General features: G+C 48.9%; 1 protein-coding gene across 5 annotated transcripts in view; it reads left to right on the forward strand.

Annotated features, from left to right (window-relative positions):
• KIAA0232 (KIAA0232 ortholog) overlaps positions 1-15,006 on the forward strand; it is an 81,204-nt gene extending 66,198 nt beyond the window's left edge. For 2 of the 5 annotated variants that reach the window (XM_070506272.1, XM_070506273.1), the window contains exons 7-9: positions 5,340-5,448; positions 10,084-10,181; positions 12,531-15,006. In XM_070506272.1, the coding sequence (XP_070362373.1) occupies positions 5,340-5,448; positions 10,084-10,181; positions 12,531-12,710 (387 nt within the window). In that variant the 3' untranslated portion in view covers positions 12,711-15,006. The remainder of the gene's footprint in view (positions 1-5,339; positions 5,449-10,083; positions 10,182-12,530) is intronic. The other 3 variants (XM_070506274.1, XR_011502373.1, XM_070506275.1) reach the window with 3 other exon arrangements.
• The last annotated feature ends 4,377 nt before the right edge of the window (positions 15,007-19,383 follow it).

Below are 19,383 nucleotides of genomic sequence, written 5' to 3' on the forward strand. Positions count from 1 at the left end.
GCTTTTCCAGGAACAGCTTATTGAGAGGACAGTTGGAGGTGGTCAGAAGTCGTGCCACCTGTGGCTGGAGTGCAGATGAGTGTGCCCCTCCCTCCCATCTGTTGTTCTGCATGCTCCACCCGCTCAGGCTAAATCCTGCCCACACCGTGAGGCTCTCTTCAGATCCACCTCCTTCACTGACACATCCTGCATTCCTCCTCTCCCCTACTCCACCCCACCCTGCATCAGAAATAATTTCTTCCTTCTCTTCATTTGCATGTACGTTATGCCTCTTTTTTTTTTATTGCGTTTTCCATTTTTTGTGAGTCATTTATTTACTTTAAAGTCTCTCGTTAGATTTTAAGCTTCTTATGGATACAGACTGTGCCTTACTCATGTGTCGTGTCGGTGCCTAGGAGTGGACCTGAGTGCATGCGACGATGGTAGGAAGCCCCATAGGCGACTTGAGAATCCCTGCTCTAATGAGCTTGCCTGGAGATCCTTAGACATGAATTCAGTCCCATTGAAACACTGAAATATGAACTGCTGAGAACAAAAAACAATAACGTTGTTAACATTTATCTGCTTGTTTATTGCCCCGCTTTTCATCCTTAAATATTCCTTTATGTACTTTGTATTTCCCCTGGTTCCAGATTGGGAAGAAAGAAAAAGAGGAAAGAAGCGAGATTCTACATCATAGCACTACCATATTCCTTCGCTTTCTAGTATGTTGATGTATTTATGTGTAATCAGAATTCTGGGTTGTCTTGAAAGGCCTTAGCTGCCAGTGCAGTCCTCAGAGGATAGTGGAGGTCGTCTGATGGTCTAGGTGTTGTCAGTACTCTCAGCCCTGCTTTCTCAGCAGTGTCACTACAGTTTAGAGCCGAGTCAGAGCTTGTTTCATAGATCCATCTGAGGTGTGGAGGGGTTGAGAGAGTGGCCTGACGGGACAGTTTGGGGCCTCTCTTCCTTTCCACTCTTTCACACTGCCTGGTCAGTCTCTGGGAGCTCCTACGAGGGTCTTCTTCCCCCTTTTGCCGAGTGAGGGCAGTCTTTACAGAGAGCAGTCTAGGAGCCCTGTTTTAAAGGTCACTCGTTGCCTGCCTGTTTCAGAGCAAGTGGACTAGAATGTAGGCTTTCTGATAGAATTGAGGCCCAGGAGCATGGATTACGATTCTTTTCAAAAGCTTAGTTCAGTTCAATTCTGCAGATATTTATTGAATCCCTGTGACATGCCCATCGCTAAGATCAGTGCCTGAATGAACAAGGCATTGTCCCTGCCCTCAAGGAATTCAGTCCAGGCATGAAGACCCGTTGATAACAGATAATTTATTTTAATTGAAATAGATAATTCATTCGTATGGTTCAAATTCAGAAGTTACAGAGGGTGTATACACAGTGCAAAGGTCCCTCCCTAGCAGCAGCCACAAGCATGAGTTGTGGTGTATCCTCCGAGAATATTTTATGCATGTATAAACAAATACATATTTACATATGTTTCCTCCTATTTTTCTCTTTTTACTGAAATGACACTTTATTACAATAACCGTTCCTTTTTTATTTTCTGCATACTATTCCACTTTTTGGATGTACCATGATTTACCTAGCCAGTTCCTTATCTTTTAGGGCATTTGGACAAACGTAATTTTAGGTAACTTGGTGGGTGGCGAGGTGGAGATGAACACAGGATGCTGTGGGAACCCAGAGGAGAACCCCTCCCAGCCTGTGAGAGTAGAGGCCGGCTCTGTGAACATACCTGAGTGCGCGGGAGCAGAAAGGAGGAGGCAGGACCCTAGGCAGAAGGAGCAGTGCAAGCAAGGGGGCCCTGGCTTGAGACCACGCGTGTGTGCAGGGCAGCTGCCAGCAGTAGTTCATGGTTCTCAGGGATAAAATGGAAAGCCAGAGATGGCAGCGTGTGCCTCAGGTATCCATTTGTGCATAAATTTGTGGCAAAAGTGTTCTCTTTGTCATTTGCTTGATTACCGACTTAGTGCCACGTGCTTTGAAGCACAAAAAGAAGCAGAAGGCTGAGTCTCTGTCTTCAGGAATTTACAGTCCAGTCCAGGAGGGGAGGCCATTTTGCCCAGCAGACAATGTGCTGTGGAAGTCAGAAGGCCTTGATGAGTAGAGGGAGTGGGGGCCATCCAGGGGGTGTGGTACGCGACCCACCTGTGCCAGGCACTGTGCCCACTCTGCCTTATCACCGTTATCCCACTGAATGCCCACGGTGACCTTCTGCCTCAGGTTTATTTCCCCCCATGACTGCTAAGGACCTGTAGGCCCAAAGGAGTGGAATACCTGCCCCGGGTGCCAGTGCAAGGGGCAGAGCCCCACTTCTTCCCGGTGCTTCCTGTCTGTAAAATGAAACTTGGAACAGGCCGTGCCCTGTCTCCAGTTGGTCTCTGTTGCTCTCCTTATCTCTTCATTTACATTTCCTCTCTTCTTTTCCTTTTGTGACCTCAATAACTGAGAACTGTGGCAGAGGAGTACTATGCAGGCTCTACTCCCAGAGCAAAACTCAGAAGAGGAACAACAAACACTTCTCTCTCTGTCAGCACTAAGAATGTTTAGTGAGAATTTAAAGCTGTGAGCCTTTACCTAACTTCCGTCTTCTAAAGAATTACTGAATGTTACATCTGTTGCTAAAAACATTTCTGGTCAGGCTTTCTGGATTCAGTTTATGTCTTCTCTTTTTTTCTCACTGTTTCATTCATTCATCAAATACTGATTAAGAGCCTCTTCTGTCCAGGTGCTGTTCTAGGTGCCTGGCGATAAGGAACAAAGATGCCTGCGTTGTGGAGTTCCATTCAATAAACATACAAAGGTGTATGGTGTGTTAGGGTACCAGTGCTGTGGGAGAGGAGGAGAAGAGTGGATAAAGGGGTGTGGTGGAATGGGAGTGTCAGGGCAGGCTTCCTTGCCAAGGTGGAATTTGAAGAAAGCTTGCAGGGGAGAAGGTGAGCCAGGAAGCTATCTGGAGACACGGACAGGGAGAGTGGCACTAAGGCAGAGCTGTGCTTGCTTCATCCAGGGTGATGGTCTGTGCTGTTTCTGTTTCTTCCATTCTTTCTTGTTTTCATTCTCAACCTAACCAGAAGTTAAATTAATACAGTACATATACATTATTTAAGCAAAGCATAGTTGTCTTTGCTGTGCAACCTAAAAATTAGAAATAGTTAAGTGGAAAGATGTCATAAAATAATACATATTTACTGAATATGTGTATAGTGTAGCATAAAACAGGACACATAAGTCCCTGCCATCAGGATTGACACGCAAATGAAGGACATAGAAAAACATCCTGGAACTATTGCAGAAGCTGGCCTGAGCTTAACAGTGGTGTCAGCAGGAGAGAGCGGGAACGGCATGCTAGATTGACGGGGGCTTTAGGCCAGGTGGAACCGTTTCTTCAGCTCAGCGGACACTGAGTATCTACTTCTACTCTGTGCCAGGCCTTATGCCTGGAGATGCACATAGATAGATGTGGTCCCTGCCCTTAAGAAGCTGAGCATCTGGTTCCGCTTCCTTCATGCTGACCCAGCCCCTCGGTGGTGCCTTGACCCCCTCCAGCCTGCTTTCCCGCCCGTGTCCGGTCCTCCATGATGACGTCTCTCTCCCTTCCCCTTGCCTCCATTCCCACAGTCTCAAGAAAGGTTGAAATGATAAGCAGAAGAACTGCACTCACAGAAATAAAACACTGATCATTCCGCAGCCTGCCCAGGACACTTTCTTCCTCAGGTGGAACTTGTTGCCTCCGAATCCGCCTCTCAGTAGTGCCTTGGGGATGATGGAGAGAGTCCTGCCCAGGGAACCTTCCTGGCTCCTCCTGAGCATAGTCATCTCACAGCATAGATGCACCTTGGGAAGAAGATAAGGCCTTTCTGGAGGGGTCTTAGGGCGCTGTGCGTGTGTGCCAGGTGCAGTTAGTCACTTTGAATTAACTGCAGATCTTGCATATTGCTGGCCTCATTTGCATTAAGCTTAGCTTTGTCAGTTCTGTTGGCCTTGGTATCTGTTTGTCTAATAGTACTAATTTTTATTGTTAGAATAAGCTGCAGGAGAACACAGTGACGGTTAACTGACCACCCCGATTAGACAGTGTAATTCTCCTTCAGTTTCTAAGTTAGGAGTATGTCTGAAAAGTTAAGTGAAAATGAAAGTTTTTTGAAGTGTGTTTTCCATTTAGTTAAATAATAAACACATTACTAAATCAAAAAGTTTTAGACCTACACAATAGTTTACATTTAAGAGAGTAACAAAATCCTATTAGAGAATTGATGATCATTAGTTGCTAAAACAGTTCAGACTTTAAGCTTTAACACGTAATGAAATGTCTTTTAAAACAGTAAAGATGTGTGCAGTGTTTTCAAGCCTCTCCATTGAGGAGATGTCTGTTGAGAGTGTTAGGAGCCGTGGCGGGGCAAAGATGCCAAGATGAGGCCTGACCCTGGGAGGCCTGTTGTCAGGCACAGTGAAGGAGGAACATGGAAGAGGGTTGCCCTGACCGCTGGCATGCCAGGATGCACGTAGTGACCGCAGCTGGCCACGTCACAGCAACACGCCTTGATCACTAATGACAGCTGCTGTCTGTCGACCACTAGCCACACTGCGTTCAATCCTCACTGCCCAGGTGGGCGGGCAAGGTCCAGCCAGGCCTTGAGAGTTCTGCTAGTAAGGGATGGAGCCTGGATTCAGACTTGGAGCCCCCTTCTGGGCCTGAGCACCTTCTGCTCTGCCAGGACCATGGAGGTGCAAAGAGTATGGATCTCTCCTGCTCTCAGGAGTCCTTCCCTCATTTTAACGAGTATGTCCTGTTTTGAATTTGAATTATTCTCAGGTTTATCATTTGGTTTTAGTCTCAGTTTCTTTCTGGTTCTCGCCGAAGCAGATATTTCAGTTATAAAGACGTTTAGTTAGTAACTCTACCTCTAAAATCTCCTTTTGCCCATTTCTTCTTCTTTGACTCCCTGCTGCCTGAGTGTGTGAAGGAGAAGGCCTCCCTGTTTTCTCTAGAGCGCCTTACACCAGTGGGCACTCGGGGCTGTCCCTTTAACCTCTCTGCACTTCAAAAGCTAGAAATTTACCTTACTTTGGGGTATTTTCTGTTAGATATTTCTGCCTTGTAAGAATTTTGTTGTATTTTTTTTTAAAGACTTTCATTCCACTTCCAATATAAGTGCTTCTTAAGAAAAACTTCCTTTATATGCTATGACCCCTTTGGCTTTTTTAATCACCCGTCTAGAATAGTAAAAAACTCATCAGTTTAAAAATCCTGGGGTTATAGTCCATAGCTAATGCTTGGATTTTTTCCTTTATCCTGAAAGTCTTTAAACTTTTTCTGTATTTGGTTTTATCTAAAGTTTCCTGTACTGAGCACCGATGTACAAGGAATGAATAGAAGGCAAGAAAAACAGAGCTGGTGGGAAAAAGCTTTGTACTCTCCTCTTTTTCCTGCATCGGAGTGTGAAGGTAAGGAGACCTGCATTAGGTCATTCATTCATTTGTTCGGAGTTCTAATGCATTAAGAGCAATAAATCCTTTTGCTGTGAATATCAGTCCAGAAAACATTCCCGAGAGGTTTTTGTGTGGCTGGCATTTGTTGGGCACTGGGGACACAGAGACACAGGAGAACTGGACTCTGCCCTTGGACTCAGCCACAGCCTGACGTGGGGAACGCTTGGAGTACATAGAAGCAATACCACCCTGATGAGATCTGTCCAAGCTCCCGGCGAGCTGTGCATCGGCCTTCAGGAAGGCGCCCGGGGGAAGGCTGGGACAGGACAGCCCCCATGAGAAGAACGCACTGCACAAAGGCAGGAGGGTCTGTGGCAAGTTGGGGAATAGGGACCCTCTGGGCCCTCGGAGCTTGTCAGGAGGTTTGGGAGCTCTGCTAAGTTGGGTAGAGCTTAACAGGCTGGAACTCAAGATCATTGGGAGTATTCCAGATTGGGGCGGGGGGGTCAGGTCAGGTGTGTGTTTTAAAACAATGCTAGCAACAGAGTGGAGGTGGACTTGAAACGGGCTCTTGCAGTGGTCTGGGAGTGACAGGATAAGAGCCTGGACTAAGGCATAGGGGGAACAGATAAAAGAACCACATCCAGAGGTTTTGTAGAGGATGCCAGAGTTTGTTGAATGACTTTCTCTGAAGAGTGAAGAGCAGGAGGGAGTTAGGGGAGATTGGGTACAGAGGGAGTTGGGAACAGGAGCAGATCTGGTGAAGATGATTTTAGTCTGTGGGCATCCCAGGTGGACACACCCAGAAGCTATAAAGAATCTTGATCTGAAAATCTGCGAGATGTGGGAACTGAGGAGGCACCCTAAATGGATTAGCTCAAGAGAGTGAGCCTGTCCAGACTGCTGCCCTCTCCCGGGCTGCTCTCGGCTACAGCGTTTATTTAACAGTCTCCCGTCAGAGCCCTGAGGGGCAGGTAATCTTTTGTTAGCGTTTACATGTTCAGGTCTCCCTAGCGAATTTATCATTCTGTGGAGCGAGGAACGTCCCTCACTGCCAAGGATGCCTGCACACTCCCTGCGCTCAGGACGCCTGCACTGCCCTTCCTGCACTGCCTGGCCTTAGCTGACGGGGCCACAGCCGGGGTTGTTTGCCTCTCTGCTCTGTGGGCACAAATGAAGCTTCCCCAGACCTGCCTTCCTCCTTCCCAGAGGTTTGCTGGGTCATAAGGAGAGCACATTTTTAGCATCTTTGTTTATTTAATAGCATTTATAAATGCCTGTTGCTCGTCCATTAACTAATATCTGTGTCGCCCTTTATCATTTACAAGGTGCTCTCAGTCTTTTTTCTTTTTTTTTTTTTTGAGGAAGATTAGCCCTGAGTTAACATCTGCTGCCAATCCTCCTCTTTTTGCTGAGGACTACTGGCCCTGAGCTAACATCCATGCCCGTCTTCCTCTACTTTGTATGTGGGACACCTGCCACAACATGGCTTGCCAAGCAGTGCCATGTCCGCACCCGGGATCCGAACCGGCGAACCCCGGGCCGCCAAAGCAGAACGTGTGAACTTAACTGCTGCACCACCGGGCCAGCCCACAATCTTTTCTTTTATATAACCCCCACAAAAGCCTTGTGAGATGTCACACTTGGTTTTCAGATGAGGAAGCTAAGTCTCAGGTTTAGTAATTTGCCCAGAATCATGGCATCAGCCATTAAGCTCAGGCTCAAGTCTAAGCCATCTCTTTGTGGTTCAGAAGCTTTGCTCTCTACAGCAGCTGTTTGCATTGGTGTCCAGGGAGACACCAGGGTGATAGGAGCACAAGCCTGGCCTTGACGTATGTGCAGTCTGGTGCACTGGGTGAGTGAGAAGTCACAGACACAGTTAATGGGAATACAGGTAGGAAGGGCTGAGTGCCCCAGAGCAGTGCAATGAGAGGACCATTCAAGGAGTGCCAGGAGGGAGAGAGGGATGTGGCAGCAGGCCGGGCCTGAGGGTTGAGAAGGACCAATGCCCGTGGGGGCTTATGATGATTTTCAGATGCACGGAGTGCACGCTTTGTTAGTGTGTCTTGGGCTATCTTGGCACCCTTCGCCCAGTTTTTTTTTGAATAATTAGTAAGGAATTCAGTTCCCAGTCTCAGCTCTGGGTCCTTGGTATCTGTACAGTCCTTTGGTAGGTGCTGTAAACGATTGTTAGTACATGATGCTTCTTTTTTGATGAAGTGGCATACAGAGAAACTCTCAGTGGATAAGTAAGGGTGACCAGGCTTTTGAATGATCTTTCACTCACAGCTGTGAGTTAAGTCCCTGCACAGTCGCTTTGTAGTGATGTTATGAAGCAGCCTTCTTTCATCTTAGGGGGGTCGGGGTGTGCAGTCTCGGGAGAGGGTTAACCAGGAAAACAGCCTCTCACCCACTCAGCAGAAGTGACTGGGGACTCGTGTCTTTGCTCCTGAGGCTTCTGAGGTTGCTAATAATGATTAGTAGGCACGTTCTGCCTTGAGTCACGGGCTGACCTGGGAGCTCCCTGGAGGAAGGAGGATCATCGCCTTTTACAGGAAGATAGGAGATGGAGGCTGAGAAGTGAGGCAGATTGCCCAGCTACCCAGAGCAGTGCAGGAGTCCATCTAGCCTGAAAGCCCAAGCTCCTTGCACTCTGCTGCCTGCCAGCCTCACTGTGCTTTCATATTTGCATCCACTCAGCAAATAATTCTTACATGCCTGTCTTGTGTCGAGCACTGGGAATGCAGAGGCACACAGACCGAGTCCCTGCCCTCCTGATCAGCTGACATCTGAGCAGGGACCTGAGGGAATAAGGGCACGAGCCATGTGACAGCTGGGGCTACCTGCAGGGAGAGGTAGCAGGCAGAAGCACCGGCCGATGCAGGGGAAGAGTGCATTTGGTGTGCTCCAGTGTGCCTGGCAAAGGGGGAACCGTGTGAGAGTGCAGTGAGGGACGAGGTCCGCCAGGCAGCAAGAAGCCAGACCAGAGAGGCCTTACAGACTGTGTGCCATGGCAGATGTGTCCTGAGCAGCAGTCTCCAGCGCTCATGCACTGGGTTCTAAACGTTTGGAAGGTTCATTTTAAGCATATGTATAATCTCAGTCTTAAAGAGAGAGTCGTGCAGGGAAACAGTATAGATAACAATGAAGGGCTCAGGAGACAAAACTGAGTTGGAGTCAAGTGCCTCCGTTCCCTGTAAAAAGAGGCTAAAGTAATGCTCCCCTTAGAGGGTACTTGTGAAGAGTAAAGTGCCTGGCACATATCATAAGCCAGAGCATGGTAGCTGTCACTGTGAGGGTCATGAAAATCAAAATTGCCCCTTCCCGATGCCTGCAGCATCACAAGTTCCTTTTGCACACGGAATTCCTAAAGCAGAGAGAGAGAATGAAGGGGCGGGGGTGTGATGGATGCAGCTCCATCTGTGTGCATGTCCCAGTCAAGGAAACAGTCCCTTGCCCACTACACTGACGCCACCTAGGACAAGTGGTAGCCGAATGGGTGGGGTGTGGGGCTTTGGCACAGGTCCGCCACCCAGTGGCAGACAGCACAGCAGTCCTTGAGTGCCAGCCCTGCCCTCTCTGGTATCACACACGGGGTAGCATACTCTTTCATGAACGCCTCATGGTAACTACTGCGGGTAGTTTTGAGGAAACAGCTGCTCAGGGCCATTAAAGGACTTACACACAGTGATGTCAAAGCCTGGGTCCAAATCTGGTCCCGCCCAAGGTCTCTGCACTCTTCACTGTGTTTCTGCTCCAGCCGCCTTTCCATTGAGCGAAGGTGAATAGGGGGCTGGTCTAGATCAAGACCACCGGGTCTCAGCCTTGGCTGTGCATAAGAATCACCTGGGAGCTTTTCAGAAAATGCTAATCCCTGGGCTCTGTCCTAGACCGGTTCAGTCTGAACCTCAGATGGGGGCCTTGGCTTCCACACCGTTCTTAAAGCTCTCCAGGTGATTTGAATGGGAAACCAGGGTTGAGAACCATTGGACTAAATGATTTATTTGATTCCTTCTAATTCCAGCTTATAGTTCCATCCCCTTCTGTGAGCCACTTACCCAAACTACTGGCCTCATTTCTTTTCCCTATGCCACAGATAAAATAAGTGCGTAGTTTAGTATCATGTTGAGTTGAGAAAGAACAAACAAAGGTGTTACTCTGTTTTGTTTTCTCCATTGCAATTCCTCCTGTCTGAAATTCCTTTGTTCATGTGTTCTATGAGCATATATATGGTGCATTGTCTGTCTCCCTCCATACAACATACACTCTTGAGAGCTCAGACCTTGTCAGTCTTTTTATCTTGTTTTCCCAGGGCCTGTCACATCGTAGGTGTGAATATGGATTATTGAAGGAATATCTCGTGGTGGGCTAATGGGAAAGTATTGTTATGCTGGCCTATTTTTTAAAAATGCAATAAACAGTCGTTAAAAGAATTTTTAAATTGGCATAGTGTTTTCCTCATGCACACCTGGCTGGCTGATGATTACCATGTCTGCTTTTAGTGACTGCTTAAAATCTCCAAAGTGTTGGTAGGCCTAACTGATCTGACTTTTCAGCAAAAAATGAAACAAGAATGTATGTTTCACAACTGTGTCTTAATGGAATTTCCCCCCTTTCCCTCTTTTCCCTTCTCCATTCAAAATGATTAAGAATGTTATACAAATGCCAAGGGAGAGAATGGTATAGAAGAATATCCAGATGTTAAAGAAATACCCAGTAATGAAGAGCGTCTGTTAGATTTTAATAGGGTAAGTGGACTGTCCTCCTCCTTATTATTAACTTACAAACAGCCACGCACCATCCCTTGTCGCTCAAGTTGAAACCTGGGAGTCTTGTGAGCCACCCCTCCCAGGTCACCAAGCCCTGCAGATGTGACCTTTCTCTTCTGTGACCCTTCGCATGGGTCTGCATCGCCTCCCACCTCAACCACTTACTGCCAGGACTTCCCAGATCATCTCCCCCCTCCCTGCAATCTGTCCCTCACACTGCTGCCCGTGGGCATTTCCTCGTGTAAATCTGACCCTATCCTCCCCCTCAGAATCCTTGGTGGGCACCCTATCTGTCGGAGTACACCACAAGGGAGGCCTTCTGCTGCGCCCATTCCTGCCTCTCTCGGCCCCCGTGGGGCAAATTCCACCCTTTGTGTGCCCTGGCCACACCCGGTGTAGACCTCCTGTTGTCACAGCCACAGCATCTGACTGCACTCTCTTTCTGCATGTCTGCCTCCCTACCGCCTGTGACTCCCTGAGGGCTGGTACCGGGCCTGTGCCTGGGTGAGTCTAGGCCCCGACCTTGCCCATTTAGGCAGGCAAGCGAATGACTCTAAGGAACCTTTTAATCTTCTCAGTGTGATGACTGTCAGTGTTAGTTTGAGTCCTGTGAGAATTTCCTCCCCTAGCACCCTATAGTGTTGGTGTCTATATCCTACTGCCCAGGGATGTGTCAGACTTAACATGTCAAGCCTGGTGTTTGGGGCCTCCTTGCCTCAGTGAATGGTACCCTGTTCACCCACCAGCTTTAGTCCCCAAACCCAGAAGTCGTGCTTCATTCCTGTTTCTCTCACCTTCCATACACAGTCTGTCTGCCAGTCCTGACCATCCCACCTCAGCCATTTCAGATCCTTCCTCTTCTCCCATGTCCATCACTTCATTCACCCTCCCTCTCCTGGACAGCTGCTCTGGGCTTTTCCTTGGTCTTTCTGCTTCCACTTGTCCCTCTCCAGTCTTCTCTCCACACAGCAAGGCAGAGTGACCTCACAAGTGTTACCCCAGTTAGTCCTCAGAACAACGCTGTGAGGTAGGTACTGTTAACACGCCATCTTGTAGAAGAGGAATCTGAGGCACAGAAAGGTTCAGAAGCATCTACTCAGGCCACGTGGCCACATACCGAGGGCAGCCCTGAGCCGAGAGCCTCACACGCGACGCCAGGACCCACACTCTTAACCACAATTTCATGGAGAATGAATCCACATTCCCCGCCACGCCTGTGAGGCCCAGTGTGTTTGCTCCCATGTGCCTCTCTGACCTCATGTCCCTCATTTAGTGTGGCTTTCTTGCTGTGCTCCTACCTTGGGCTTCTCAACCCGGCACAGTATTGCCATTTAAAAATGGGAGGTGCTAGTTACAATGACTGGGGGAATGTTGCTAGCCACTGTGACTGCGGGGGGCACTGCTAGTTGCTATGATTGGGGGGCTTTGCTAGTTGCTACAACTTGGGGGATATTGCTAGCCACTATAACTGGCCCAGGGCAGAGGGGCGGGGGGTGTTGCTAGTTTTTATGACTGGTTTGGGGGGCCACTGCTAATCACTTCAGGAGATGGGAGAGAGCATTACTGGTTACTGTGGGAGGGGAGGGTAGTGTTGCCAAATACTATGATGGGGTTGGTGGGAGCATTACTAGTTACTATGACTAGGGAGTGGCTAAGTACTTGTATTTAGTGTCCCGGGGGCCAGAGATTCTAACCATCCGGTGTGGGGGACAGTCCCACACAACAGTTTTCCCTAGAAAATACCAGATACCGATAGAACCTCAATTCAGAAGCTCAGCCCCAAGGTCCCAGGCAAGCTCTGGCTGGTACTGCTGCTTGGCTTGCTTCTCAGGCCTTCAGGCAAGGGCGCCCGTCTTCAAAAGAACTACCTTCCCTGCCACTCCTGTCTGAAGTGCCCCCCACTGTGGGTCCCTACCCCATTTATCACGGTAGTGTGAGGTTTTGTTGGTTGGTTTTCTTGTGGTCTTCTCCCTTGGAATGTGAGCCCCGGGAGGGCGTGGCCACGTCTCTCCTCCCAGTGGAGTCCCGTGCCCACCCCAGTTCCTGGCCTCTGGTAGGTCTCAAAGAACTGTTTTTATCTGGCCTTAACATATGCGACGTCTGTCAAAGGGACTGAACAGAGAGAATTAGGGTTTTGCATTCTTTATGGATCAGGGAGGAGAGTTGTTTGTTTTGCTTTGAAACAGTAAAACTTCATATTTTTGTAACTCTCCACAGGAAAGCATCAGTCATTGTTATTTAATCTCTGTATTTAAAAAGTATCTCACATGGACCTTTTGAAAAAAAATCTGGCTTTTGATCTGTTGAAAATTGTTCCTTTAATCTTAGGTGTCTTCTGTTTATGAAGCAAGGTGTACAGGAGAGAGAAATTCTGGAGCAAAATCAAACGGCTTCCGCAGAAAGATATACTCCAGTGCCAGCTCCAACTCGGGGGACACAGGCTCGGAAGGCGGAGACGAGTGGGTGGACCCCAGTGAAGAGGAACTCTTTTCCCGAACTCATCTCTAAACCTGCAGAGTAGTACAAATTATTTTTTAAAAATATGTGATGGAAAATTACCCTTTTGTGAGGCCTGTTAATCTAAAACAACAACTTAGGTTTCTTCTTCAATTAACTGATTCAGATCAGTAATTATCTTTCTCTTCTTGCTTATTTTAGAGTTGAGGACAGCTATCCTGTTGAAGATTTTTTTTTCCAAGCTGTTAAATTCTTGGCTGTTTGAACTAGACTAGATTGTGTTGTCCACTCGAGAATGGGTGTGCATGTGCGCGTCTTAGGAGCGTCACTGCTGTCTGCCTCTTAGCTGCGGCTCTCCCCCCGCCTGCGGCCGCATCACCGTGACCTGACACCGTGGCACTGCAGTGTCAGCACCCTCTCCTGCTCTTCAGAGACTTTAGCTTTGGGACATTCAGGCTCTGTTCTCTAAGAACCGGGATACACATCCTTACCCCTGCAATGGATCAGTGCCTTTCTGAAGGCAAGAGGGAAGCATGGGTGACTCATCCACGGTCTTCATTCAGTAAAAGCTCATGTACATTTGATGTAGGAACCGCAAGGGTGTGCTTTTAGAGACTTACAAAATACTGTGTTTTCTGTCTTAGGATTTTCCTCCCTAAAGTATCATGGATGATACTATGGTTTGTGACTTGCTTGCTAACTGGAGAAGCCAAGGCTTTGCGGGGTGGGGTGGCTTATGAGGCGGGGTGGGGTGAGAGTGCCCCCACCTATCCTCATGTTGCAGTTACATTTACACCAAGATACCTTTCAGAGCTATTTGCAATGAGTCCTAAAAACTTGGTGAGGACCTTAGTTGCAAATTATGATTTTCTGGTGACCTACATTGAATTGAAGCCCCCAAAACTTGAAATTGTAAATGTTTGATATGCAGTAAAGACCACCTCATCACCCCAAAGACACCTTGGCTGCTGCAGCTAGCTGCTCTTGTGGCTGTGATTTAGGATAGCTTAGATCTCATTTTGTGTTTGAGAGAATGTTTTGTGTGTGGCGGGTTGGGGGCGGGTAGAGTAACGATTTCTCCCATACCTGTGTGATTGCTTCATGGGACTCGCTTTCCCATTTTACTTGGGAACCCAGGGGTCAGTCCATCTCGACAAGTTCTGTCCGTTCACAATGATCACCCCTTGGAGCCTTCATGCCGCTGGGCAACAGGCTGAAGCTGGGGGGAGCAATATTGGTAAAACCTAAACATTTTAAAGTGTTTTTCTTTTTTAACCAACTCATTATTTTTAAAAAACCTAATGTGTGAAATCAGTTTAACATGTCTGTAACATCAGGAACGGCAGAAAAGTCTAATATGTACAAGACAGCTTCACTAATTTTGGCAGGCAATAAACACATATAATTTACTAGCTGGGAGCTGAACTGGCTGAGAAATAGATGATTTGCTTCAAGCTTTGGGTTTTGTTGCCTTTTTCTTAATTGATGACGCAGAAACTCCATGGCAGACTAGACTGTGGAGTCATATCCCGGGTTCTCTGTGTCCTCACCGTGAGAAACCTGGTGGCCCGTTGGGTTTGATCTCAGCACGTGTCAGGGTTTGTTTTTATACAGCACATCTTTTGACACTTTAAAGTGGGTTTGTGTGTGTGTGCGTGTGTAAGGTTTTATGTTGCTGTTATTTATTTACAGACTTTATAAGGTTTTATGTATTTTTCTTTCTTCTGGAGCTTCCTAAAAATTGATTAGCATCTGCACTGAAATATAATTTAACAGCAAAGGCAAAAAAGAATTGGAAGTTGTAAATTCCTAAAATCACTACAGTGACGATCATCCTAGAAATCGTTGCTTATGTAGCAGAGACCAAATAAATGTATTTCAGACACAACCTTTAGCTCAGTTGATTTTGGACAGCTGCTTTTTATCAAGAAAGGGCTCCAGGTGGCAGAGGTGTGGCCTTCCTCACGCTGCTGGGAAGACACTGCACCTTCTGAGGGGACGGGGGTGGATTCTAAGTGGGCAAGGGATTCACAGATTGTGTATTTATTTGTTTTCATAGCTGAGTGGCTGAAGCCCAGAGGCTTTCAGCAACAGAGTTGAAAGTGTGGTTTTTAGTTTTGTGAATGGATGATCACAAAGAAAAAGCATTTTTTAAAAAGTTGGCAAAACGCTGAAACGCACTGTGGTATGAAGCGCGTTGCATTTCCATAGCACTGAGTATCAGTTTTCCATTCCTGGGCTGAGAGTTTTTCCCCGTGGTTGTATTGTTCTGAGTTCACATACACCAGAGTAACTGATTTTTTGTTTTCTTGTGGAGTTAACACCAAATAAAAAATATAAAAAACAATTGATTGTCCTTTTATTTATCAAGAATCCCAGCCTCCTCGTAATTCTGTGCATCAGTAGAAAGTGCGTGCCCAGGTCACGTCATTCCTCGTGCAGATGGTTTAGCCCTTCTCCCGGGCGCTGCTGAAACACTGGAGAAGGCTGGGGGGCCTGCTGAGAGATGAGTCCATCTCCTCCTCCCCTCGGTTACCTGAGTCTTGCCAAGAACACAGCATTTTTGTCCACAAGTGATAGAGCTTGTTCTGAAAAAAGTAACTGTGTACATATATCAACATGATCAATGTTCACTGTAAAAAAGAAATCAATGTATTCCTTTTTTTTTTTTTACAGCCTTTCTTTTTTTCTGTTTTTGGTGAGGAAGATTTGCCCTGAGCTAAAATCTGTTACCAGTCTTCCTCTTTTTGCTTGAGGAAGATCGTCCCTGAGCTAACATCTATGCCAGTCTTCCTCTATTTCGTATGTGGGACGCCTGCCACAGCGTGGCTTGATGAATGGTGTGTAGGGTCTGCACACGGGATCCGAACCCATGAACCCGGGCCACCGAAGTGCAGTAACCACTACACCACTGGGCCAGCCCTGAAATCAGTGTATTCTTAAAGAAGTATAAAGGCAAACTCATCCGTACTTCCATCAGCCTGAGATGGTAGCTTCTAACATTTGTGCAAAACACCTTCTAGACCTGCTCTTCTGTAACTTCAGAAAGAGGCTTTTACTCAGACGTCTTTTCCTGACAGTAGATCTACATAATTTTTATAGCTGTGTTATTCCGTGATAAAGATTTAACAGCTTCCTCATTGGTCCACATTTGGAATGTTCCTTTTATCTGTATTCAGTGTTCTGAATGGCCTTTCTGTGGGCCCCTTAAACTCGTATCTCCTTGTGCAATCGCTCCTGAAGGGAACTGCCAACCTGTGAAGTGCCTGCTCCTGCGTGTGGGGCTGTTGCCAGCATCACAGAGAACACGAGGGCCTGCAGGCCTGCGTTGGGAGGTGGACGTCTTCGCCGTCTGAGCGGATGCGCAGCTTCGGTTGTCTGAGGCGAGTGTCCTCCTCAGGTTAGCATTCGCCTTTCATCTGGGCAGAGCAGAGGGGCTTCTGGACAGCAGGATTTCGATTTTGTTTTATCCATTTTTTTCTTTATGGTTTCTGGGATGTATGGGCATGTTTTTAAATGCTGTCTCCACCTTAAGAGTACAAAAAACTCCCATGTTTTTCTAAAACCCATATACTTACGGAAAGTTAATCTTTGAAGTGTGTGTAACGTATACAAGGAGTGCGGTTTAAGGATTCAGCCTCGTGTCTTCCCAGCTAGTTGGCCAGCCATGCCATCTCTGTTTGTCACAAAGTCCTTCCCTGCCCTGATGTGAAGCGACATCTCTTAATGTGGAGTCCCGGGCCGCCTGCTCGCTGGCTTTACGACCAGTGCTTGGAACAGTGCCTCCTGCCTAGTAAGCCCTCTTGAGTGTCGGCCTTTGACCAGTCGGTGGGCATCATTGCAGGGTGATCTGGCTAATCCCTGGCCAGATCGTGTGAGCTGAGTCTTCCTTGTATGGCAGCAGTGTCCAGGTGGGCAGTGAGGCGGCACAGGCGCCTGCGGCGGGACTGGAGGGCGTTGTTACCGCAGGGCGGGCCCCTGCGCAGGTGTGAGATCATTCAGCAGGCGGGCCGTGTGCCTGTGGTGGGTGCAGAGCATGCTTGGGTCCATCCAGTAGCCTTCCTGTCGGTTTGCCTCTTTGCCTAGATGTGTGCCTGGTGGCCCTGCTGACCATTTGCTCCACCTTTACCTGTGGTTCTTTAAGTACCTTCAGCATAATTGTTCCACACGTGCCCACACCTGCAAGAGCAGGATGGGGGTGCCAAGCTAATGTTAAATGGGGTTGCTCTGTGCACGTTAGCTAGTCACCTGGAGATGGCGCTCTGGCCTGTTACTGTGCCCAGGAATTCTGACGTCACTCCTAAGTGCTTTTCGAACAACCAAGGGACCTGAAGGCCTCTCTCTATTTATTTTTATTTATTTATTTTTTTGAGGAACATTAGCCCTGAGCTAACATCTGCTGCCAATCCTCTTTTTGCTGAGGAAGACTGGCCCTGAGCTAACATCTGTGCCCATCTTCCTCTACTTTATATGTGGTACGCCTACCACAGCATGGCTTGCCACGCGGTGCCATGTCTGCACCTGGGGTTCGAACTGGTGAACCCCAGGCCACTGAAGCGGAATGTGCGCACTTAACCACTGTGCCACCGGGCTGGCCCTGAAGGCCTGTCTTTAAATGAAGTATCCGAAGTGCTCAGACTGCTGCTGTTGCAGTTGATGCTGCTGCTGCTGCTGCTGCCACCGCAGATGCCACTCGACACGCTCTGGGCACATGAGATAAGTGGCTGTGGTGGTGCCCGGGGAGGCCTGCGTCTGCGCAGCAGTCCAGGAACGGAAAGGAGGGCTGATCCCTGGTTTCTTTTGAAAGCAGGTGGGTGGGTGGCATGACAGGCTGGGTACTATTTCGTGCACAGAGACCAGGAAGTGATCTGCTTCGGAGCCCGCCGCTGGCCTTGCGTCACAGGGTGGGTAGTTGGTTAATAGCATTTTCAGGGACAGTTGCCTCACTTTACTGGACTAGCGACGACTCGTAATGACACCACCACCTAACATCTGGGTGGTGTTGGTATTGTCTGTGCCAGTAACAGTAACAGCTAACACTGGGAGCTCCCCAAGTGCCTAGTGTTCTTCTGAGCATTATGTGGTGGTAACTGACAATGCTCTGGGGTGAGTATAATTGCCCCATTCTACAGATGAGAAACCTGAGGCACAGCCAGAAGTTCAGCACTTGCTAACATCTCATACCTGGTGAATGGTGGAGCCAGGATTCGAACCGGGCACCAGGACTGCAGCGCCTGTTTGACTCCCAAACCTCCATCTTGCCAAAATCCCACTAACAATAAAAAGGGTGTGTAGAGGGGGCTGTGCGTCAGCTGCTTCTACCAAGCGATCTTTTTCTAATCCTTGTGAGTTACGTATTTGTAAGGATGTCACTCACAGGAGTCCAGACTGAGTCAGGAGTCCTGGGTGCGAATCCTGGCTCTGCCGCCCCTGGCCACTTGCTCTTGGGCAATTCGGTTCATCTCCACCTTGGTATCCTCAGGTATAAATGGAGATCATAACAGGACCTCTCGTAAGGGTCAGTTGTAAAGGAAAAATAGTACAGCCATACAGACACTAAGATGCGAAAGCAGTGACACGCAGTCCTGTCCACACGCTGAGCGTCAGAACCCTGTGCTCCCGTGTGGCAACTGGACGGGAAGAGAGCAGAGCCAGAAGAAGTTGCAACAGCCCAGTCCAGGAACTCAGAAGAAAATCACATCTTCTGCAGGCTGCCCCTCGCTTCCTTCCCTGCCCCCCCGCCCCAGGTGGTAGCAAAGCCTGGTAACGGCCTTGCCTCTGGGTCAGGCCCTGCAGAGGCCTGCCCCACTGGGTGCTGACAGCGGGCATGTGGCTGGCTCAGTCCTACCCTCTCATTGTAAAGCGAGGTCACACTACCCCTCCTGGTGGAGGCTGGGGCAGAGGGCAGGGGCCAGGGGCAGCAGCAGAACCAAGTGTGCCATTGGAGCCGAGCCAAGGGGGCAGGCTCCTTGAGGTGGCAGGAGGGCTCTGGCTGCGACGAAGGGGCAGGCTGGGACCTGGCCACCCTTTGTCTTCCCAAGGGGAGGGCAGGTGGCCTGCTGCAGCTCAGTCAGGCACTGGGCCTGCCACTTCATGTCACAGTCCAGGGGACCATTCAGGGCCCCAGGGCTGGGGAGGCCTTTTTGGGGGGATGCAGGCCCTGGCTTCCCCGAGCCCGAGCCTGCAGTCACAGATGGGGATGACAGCCCTCAGCTTCCACCCTGTGGAGAGACTAGCAGAGGGCACACTGAATGTTGCCCTTGGCACCATCCCACAGCCCTGTGCCCCTGGGTGTGCCTTGGAAGTGAGGGGCCAGGCCTGCCTGGAGCCTGGACGCTCCTCCTGCCTTCTTGTTTCCCACCTGAGAAGGTGTGGAGTGAAGAGCCCCCCTCCAGCTATGTGACTGACTGAGTCGGTCACTCTCTTCCCAACTGGCATGGGGACACCGCTTGCTCCCTTCAGGGCCGGGCCAGGCCAGGCCGACTGGTGACAGGTAGGTAAGGCTTCCACTTCCTCACCTACACGGAGGCCAAGCACCTTGCCTTCCTCTTCCTGCTCCTTTCCCTCTGCACATGTTTCTTTCTGTCCCCACGCACCCCCATGTCCTGGGGTGGGCCAAGGAGGCCAGGTCAGGCCCTCCCCACCCCCACCAGGAGCTCCTGCTTGGAGCCATGCCAGAGCATATCTACCACGTGCCCACCACCTCTGGCTCTTCCCCAGCAAT

The sequence above is a fragment of the Equus asinus genome, chromosome 3 (genome assembly GCF_041296235.1).
Source record: "Equus asinus isolate D_3611 breed Donkey chromosome 3, EquAss-T2T_v2, whole genome shotgun sequence".
NCBI lineage: Eukaryota > Metazoa > Chordata > Mammalia > Perissodactyla > Equidae > Equus > Equus asinus.